The sequence below is a fragment of the Aplysia californica genome, unplaced genomic scaffold (genome assembly GCF_000002075.1).
Source record: "Aplysia californica isolate F4 #8 unplaced genomic scaffold, AplCal3.0 scaffold01453, whole genome shotgun sequence".
NCBI classification, from domain to species: Eukaryota; Metazoa; Mollusca; class Gastropoda; order Aplysiida; family Aplysiidae; genus Aplysia; species Aplysia californica.
This window is the reverse complement of record NW_004798723.1, coordinates 37,501-45,321: the sequence shown is the minus strand read 5'-3', so window position 1 is coordinate 45,321 and position 7,821 is coordinate 37,501. Positions and strand designations below refer to the sequence as shown.

Genomic DNA, 7,821 nt, shown 5'->3' with positions numbered 1-7,821 from the left:
AAAGATTGGAAGTACTACTAGAAAGTACCGTAACATCCAAAGACAAGGAAGAGAGGTAAGAACGACAGACAGTTGGCAGGAAAGAAGGAGAAAACCACACCAGAGCACCTGTCAACCATACACAATCACTCGCTCCAAAATTTAAAGTCTTTATCAATCAAAGTCTACAATCAGAACAAATTTATTGCAACTCATCCACAGTTACTAGCATTTTATCAAATAAAGTCTGTAGTCAAACAAGTGAACAGCACACGGGAAAAACGACGGAAGTCACAAACTGGAAATTGTGAGGGTGTCAAATTTTAAAAGCTTGTGGACTCGTAACTTCATATTTGTTTGACTGGTGGTTTATTGTTAAGTGTTGTTGAATGGGAAATCTAACAACAATAATCAGCCGACAGTTGAACAGAAATACAGTTATGAGTCATCAAGCATTCAAAATTGGTACCCTCACGACTTTCAGTTTGTGACTATCATCGTTTTCCCCCTGTAGTCAAACAATTGGGTTTTTTTCAATTTACCGACACTTTGAATCACTTGCCTTTATCGGTCCGATCTTTGATCAGTGGAAGAGCAACAATAGCTAGAGGGGGTAGGTGGCGGTTTTCTGCGTTGAAAAATATCTGGGCCATTTGTAACTGCACAAATCCTTTGATCTCCCTGGAAAGTTTCTTTAAACGAGGGACGTAAGATGCCAATAAGGCCTCATCCCCGTCTCTCTCCTGCCAGTCGTTCTCTCTCTTCCTCCGTTTGGACAGAGGGTATTTGTCCGACAGAGAGCCAACGTGGCAATGTGGACTGCTTCCCACGCCAGGTTCTGGATGCGACGACCCATTTTTCCGCTGGTCTTGCCCCAAAAGCCTTTTCATGGGGCAGCCGGGTAACCTGGGAAGTGGAATCATCAGGAAAACGACGTTTGAAAAGTTTCTTTGGAGAATCGTTGCCAGGTTCAGTGCGTAACAATTGTGGATATTTTGTGCCATGTATACACTTGTCTTGACTGGATCGCTAACAACATACACTTGTCTTGTCTGGATCGCTAACAACATACACTCGTCTTGTCTGGATTGCTAACAACATACACTTGTCTTGTCTGGATCGCTAACAACATACACTGGTCTTGTCTTGTTAAATGCGTTTAAAATGTAATGTTTCCTTGTAAGGCGCATTGAACATTTTTCAACATGGAAATGCACAGCATAAATACTATTTATTTTTAAAATCAATATTACATTTCCCCCTCCCCCTCCCCATGGCTTTCTGTCCCACACACACCAACCCTACCACCTCTCTTCCCCCAGGGCTTTTTGACCCCCCCCTAAAGAATTGGTTAAAAAGGAGTGCACAATATTGGTATGTCTGTACCACAGAAAAAGGCATATCTTTCCATCAGAACCCAACTCCCACAGAATGTGTGTGAACTGGGAACTGGGTCTACAATAAATGGTCACTCTTAAGCACAAGGGGGCTATCCTGAAAAATGCTGTTCTGAGAAAATGGAAGTTAAATATTTTTTGCCTCTTGTTCGGTTTCTTGAAAAGACAAGAAGAATTTCTCTGTAACCAAACAAATCTACACACCATTGAAGCCAAACTTCTCCTATAGGTCGGGCAAAGCCCACTTTTGATGTACCGGGTAGGTCAAGATTTCTGTACCGGGTAGGTCAAGATTTCTGGAAACCCCCGAAATGTAGGTTAGCCCGCTTGTCCTTAAAAGCGACCAAATAGTTTCTGAATCTCATCCCCTGACAGCACCACTTCCATAGCTCCACTCTACCTACTTCACTTTTACTTTACTTTACTTTACTTTTCCGATCCAGCAGCCACCTGGGTTCTAGCCCTTCGGCCTGTCCATATGGCAAAGAATTTACAGGTTTTTATCAGCTGTGTTTTGTTGCTGTATAGAGTATTTCCCTGGTCTGGGGAGGCAGGTAGGTAGGTGCTACGCAGGTCGCTAGGTGCAGGGCAGGTAAAGAGATGGTGTGATAGGTGTGATAGGTAGGTGCTACGCAGGTCGCTAAGTGCAGGGCAGGTAAAGAGATGGTGTGATATTGTTTCAAGCCCAATTGTACCAAACACACATAACAAATTCTCTCTGCGACCTTCACCTTGTGGACACATTCTCCTCCGTGGGATCAACTTCCTGGCATCTGTTGGGGGGAGAGGCGTTGTCCTCCGCGGGAGAAAGATGGACAGATTCCAGACAGGCGAAGGTGTTCCCTGGAGGCTGATAGGAAATACCTGCGAACAGCCACATGAGGAAAAAACCATGAAGGTAAATTCGACAATAACTACTGAGAGAAATGTTCCATAGTCAGGAATAGATGTAAGTAAGTTGATTCAGTGTTTAAGGCCACTGGCCCACATCTCATCACATAAAACACTCGTTTGATAAATAAAGTTTCCCAAATGAATAAGTACAGCTTGTGCACATATCTCTTATCATGAGTCAAACATTGCAAATTTCTGTCACTGGGCCGAGTCAGGCTGGGAGGGATTAACAATTTCCTTTGATGGTCAAAGTGTGAACAATAGAAAATAAAGTGAAATTCATTTTCAATTTCATGAGAGTTACACATCTCACATAAGGGTGAATTGATTAATTTCCACCGATAGAGATTGCTATGTAATGGAAGGCTATGAGTTTTTAACAAAGCTATGATTCTTCTGCTCCAATACCGCGGGAGGTTGATGATATATTCAGCTGTTTTTTGACACGGAATAGATAAATTAAGCTATGAGGCTGTGGAATGTTTCTTGACACGGAATAGATTAATTAAGCTACGAGACTGTGGGATGTTTCTTGAAACGGAATAGATTGATTAAGCTACGAGGCTGTGGAATGTTTCTTGACACAGAATAGATTGATTAAGCTACGAGGCTGTGGAATGTTTCTTGACACGGAATAGATTGATTAAGCTACGTGGCTGTGGAATATTTCTTGACACAGAATAGATTGATTAAGCTACGAGGCTGTGGAATGTTTCTTGACACGGAATAGATTGATTAAGCTATGAGGCTGTGGAATGTTTCTTGACACGGAATAGATTGATTAAGCTACGAGGCTGTGGAATGTTTCTTGACACGGAATAGATTGATTAAGCTACGAGGCTGTGGAATGTTTCTTGACACGGAATAGATTGATTAAGCTACGAGGCTGTGGAATGTTTTTTGACACGGAATAGATTGATTAAGCTACGAGGCTGTGGAATGTTTCTTGACACGGAATAGATTGATTAAGCTACGAGGCTGTGGAATGTTTCTTGACACGGAATAGATTGATTAAGCTACGAGGCTGTGGAATGTTTCTTGACACGGAATAGATTGATTAAGCTACGAGGCTGTGGAATGTTTCTTGACACGGAATAGATTGATTAAGTTACGAGGCTGTGGAAGCAACCAATAATATAAGACAGATAGGTCCAACACAGAAGACTCAAAACCACGCATCCTTCCACTTCCAACTGTGCCTGCAGTCCTGGGTTTTTTTTCCCCTTCTTTATCTTTGTACGATATCCCTCGAACTACGGATCCCTCGAACTACCGAGGCCGGTCCTGAGGAATTCAAGCTGTCCATGGTATACGGTATATCATTTCAAGAATTAAGATTAAAGCTGTTTACACATGTTCAGTGCTAATTACACATCAGAGCAATCTTAAGATTGCGCTGCGCATTTTAATGATCGTAGAATTGCACGGCAATCTGAAGAATGCGCTAATATTTTATATTTTTAAATAATTTTTTTTTAAATTCACTTCCTCCTTTATTCTTTTATTCACATCAAGGAACATTCACATATATTTTCAAAAGTGTAAAAATACGAAAATTTAAATCTAAATTAGCATATGAAACTGAAGAGCTCACAAGAATGATACAATTTCATGATTGTTAAAACGCGCAGCGCAATCTTAAGCTTGCACCGATTGGTAATTAGTGCGGAACAACATACATGGGAATTAAGATAAAAGATGTTTCCATACGTTCCTGCTTCATTCTCGGTAAGTCCTGGGGGCTCAGGGTGGTGTCCAGGTTGGTGTTGATCGTTCTCGTGGCATCATCGGGATTTACAACGACCAGGTCCTGGTGGGAGAACAGTTATTTTGGGATTGCCACAGGTTGCGATAAAGAGAAGGGACTGCTTATTTAGGCCACATATGGCCTAAATAAGGTAAGGGAGGGGGGTTTAGCTTATTTAGGCCACACATGCTCAAACTACTCTTTTCCGGCAACTGAGTTCGTTCCACTTTCATAATGGTGCACCTTTCTCATTTAGTACAGTTTTGTTTCAGTGTACAACTTATAAATCATAATCATAATGAATATTGTAATCAATATATATATATAACCATTTTATGTTATTTTCTGGATATTTTTAGAACTTTTTTTTAACATGTCATAAAATCAAATTGTGCCATTTTCTTTGATAAGATTAGCATTAGCAGTGGACTTTTTAGACAGCGAGTCTCTGATTCAATCAATTTTTTTTTTTAATATGCTAATCAATGAAAATTGCAAATTGATGATAGTATAGTCCTGTAGAGGATAGGTGGACTCCGGGGTCTGCATCTAAAGCGAAATACTAGGTTTTAGGATGTGAACCCCGGTGTCATCGTAGTGAAATAAGGGGCTGTTCAAATATAATCTTACACCTTTTTGGGGACTTTTTGACACCCCCCCCCCCCCCCCCCCTTTCTTACACTTTTCTTACATTTGCCCGTCCCATTTTTTTTCACTTTCATTATTTTGACGAGCGCCTGATTTCACCACGCTGCCTCACAATTAGAGTAAATCATTCAAGGAAAATATTGCATACACACTCTTTCTTACTAATAAAAAGGAAAAAATGGAGATTCATGTCTATGACAAAAGTGCTTTAATTTTTTTTTTTACAGTGGAATTCTGATAAAGTCAACACCCCGGACAGAAAAAAATTGTTGACTTTGAGCAAGATTGACGTTATCCATCGTACTAATGGCCATGGAAAATTGAAGATGACAGCTACAACATTACAAAGTGCCTGGTAATAAACAAGATGTAATCTCAATTTCAGGGAGTATAATTCTGAAGTTGTCACCAAAACAAGAGATAATGAAAGAACAAAGTACATAATATGTAATTGGAGGTGTGTACACCACTTGCTCAGGCGAAATATCTCTTCTTGAATGAATTCATTTTAGGATTTAGCCACAAATTGTTGACTTTACGAATGGTTAACACTCAAGCGGTTGACTGTACCAGAAACACAATAACTTAAACTTCAACAAAGAAGGTAGAACATGACAATTATCATTTTTTTCAAATTCACATTAGGTTGTTTATGTCTAGCCTTTCGTGGCCAGGAGCCGGTGTCATAACCGAGGTCATGATCTGATTATAGGACGGTAAAAAGTCAAGGAAAAAAAAAACCATAACTCGCAGCCGTCAAGTGATTATTAGGAGTTAGTTCCCCTCACATTTGTGAGGTAGACTCGACCAGTGTAATAGTCAGCTTACATAATCAGTGCTTGTGACTGCTTGTAACTGTGGCCCGAAAGGGGTGAACAGGGTATATGTAGCAATAAAACAGTTTTGACTGCTATGCACATGTTCCCTTCAACTGTATTGGTAGACTCTTCCAGCCTCACTTTAAGCTTACTTAATCAAAGCTTGCGACTGCTTATGGAGTGGTCCGAGAGGGGTGAATTCAACAATGAATGTTCTTTGGTTACAAAACAATTGAAAAATTAAACTCACAATTCATCCAATCAATCATTTACTCTTTTAAAGAGTGTTAGTGATAACTTCCATCATGCAGGGCAAGACACGGCGGGATGACAAACTGCTTCTGATCCCCCCCCCCCCCCCCAAGATCCTGATTTTTTAAATTTCATACAGTGGCAGGTCTGCCCCCATCCTTCTTTAACACTAGTAAATATTTTTTTTTAAACGACGAAAGTCTGGAAAGACTGGAATGGGGACTGTGGGATGGCTCACACAGGGTGTCCTCACAAATCCAAACCACGCTTCTCATTTTTCAGGGGGGGGGGGGAGGGGGAACGATGTGTCCCATCTATTTTCCAGGGGCATGCTCCATATATATATATATATATATATATATATATATATATATATATATATATATATATATATAGGATTTGTTGGGGAATATACAGAGTCCCCAACAAATCCTATAAATTTTTTTTCTAGACCCCAATTTGAGGGAAAAAGTAAGGCCGCTTTGCGCCAAGAATGATCCCCCAAAAAAGCCACGTACGTAATGCACAACCTCCATGTTATAGATGTTACATTATCAGACTATTACCGAAAAATTTCTGGTTGGTAACGAAAGAAGATCTTGATTTTCCCCATCGAGCCTCGGTACCAACCACAATATACACTTCCGCTTGCCGTCATAGCTACCTGTCCGAACAAAGCATACTCTCAAACCAGGGAAAAGCCGAATGAATGAATCGACCGGCGAAAATGAACTTAAAGACTTATCAAATTTGGCTTTCAAATATTCCAGAACTTTTATGTATTTTCCCGGGGAAATTTACAGTTGTCCTTAAAATCCTGGGGCCTGGCAGTCATCCTGCTCAATAATGAATCATTTCTTTTGGTTTGTCAACTTTATTTGATTTTTGATTGGCCCAACCACCACCATCCTTCCCCACCTCCAAGTGAAAACAACTCTTAATTCTAGACAAATATTATCGAAAACCGATAAAAGTAGGCTTGGGCGGCCACCCGTGCTAAATTAAAAATTTTCTACCAACCAAAAAAGTTTAATGTGTCCCGCACACCCATATTATGACCTTATGCAGTTGCGAGCACCGTAAAACACTTATTACAAAATAAAAATATTTTAAAAGTTCGATCTAGTTATAGAACCCCTTGAAGTGCACAAACCAGAGAGACCAGCTACGCTACTGGTTTAAACTGTTTTGAGAGCTCGAATTACACCAAGTTTTAGAAACTAAAAATCTGAAGTCTTCAGGTTTTGAACAGTAAATGTAAACACAAACAGCCAATGGTCGGCCGTCGTGACACTCTGAGGGTTAATAATAAAGCACTTTCTCTTTACTTCTGCAGCAGCCTCTTGGGTCCTATACAGTATAATACAGTTCCTATCAGCTTCCTCTCTAAAAGCCAATACGGACATTTTGAGTTTGACGTTGTCAACTTTTATTAAGACATAAGTGGTAGAAATGAAATGATTACCTCTTTCGACACAGCATGATCTTTGTGGTCTATGACCAGCTTGGTGACCTTGAGGACTGGATCCTGTCCCTTTGGTCGATTCAAACGAACATTCAACTGCACCGGACAGTCAACCTTGAAAGATCTGGGGGGAAAAAAGATTCTGGTTAAAAAAGTCACACACAGCTGCCACTACATGATCTCTAAAATGAAGCAAATCCTCAAAAGAAAATTGGACATCTAAGCTCCAGCCCACAATAGCTCAAAATGGAAGAAATCCTTTAGAAAAAAGGAAAAAAAGAAAAGGCATAAGCTCCCGCCCACCAGAGCTCTAAAACAATGCAAATCCTTTAATTTTGCGTGTTAAATTTGTTCATGAAGAATTCAATTGGGTCAATGCATGTCAAGCCTTAAGAAGCAAAACAAAAAGGAAGTGGCTATTCTCACCCGGGGTGTGAATAGAAATACAATCGACCTCTCACTCCGGGTGAGACTTGCCACCGTAGGCTATTCTCACCCGGTGTGAAACAAGACCTGTTTTTCCTAATTTCGGAATACTTTCTATCGATGTGGATGATCAAATGGATAAAGGCAAAGAAAAGATTACGTTATAGCACAAAAGTAAGCTAATTTGATCGACTA

General features: G+C 40.2%; 1 protein-coding gene across 1 annotated transcript in view; it reads right to left on the bottom strand.

Annotated features, from left to right (window-relative positions):
- Positions 1–523: 523 nt before the first annotated feature.
- LOC101852983 overlaps positions 524–7,821 on the bottom strand; it is an 11,284-nt gene continuing 3,986 nt past the window's right edge. Inside the window, exons 2-5 of the mRNA XM_013090745.2 lie at positions 7,201–7,324; positions 3,981–4,080; positions 2,108–2,240; positions 524–885 (exon numbers count right to left, since the gene is read on the bottom strand). Coding sequence (XP_012946199.1) covers positions 534–885; positions 2,108–2,240; positions 3,981–4,080; positions 7,201–7,324 — 709 coding nt within the window. The 3' untranslated portion in view covers positions 524–533. The remainder of the gene's footprint in view (positions 886–2,107; positions 2,241–3,980; positions 4,081–7,200; positions 7,325–7,821) is intronic.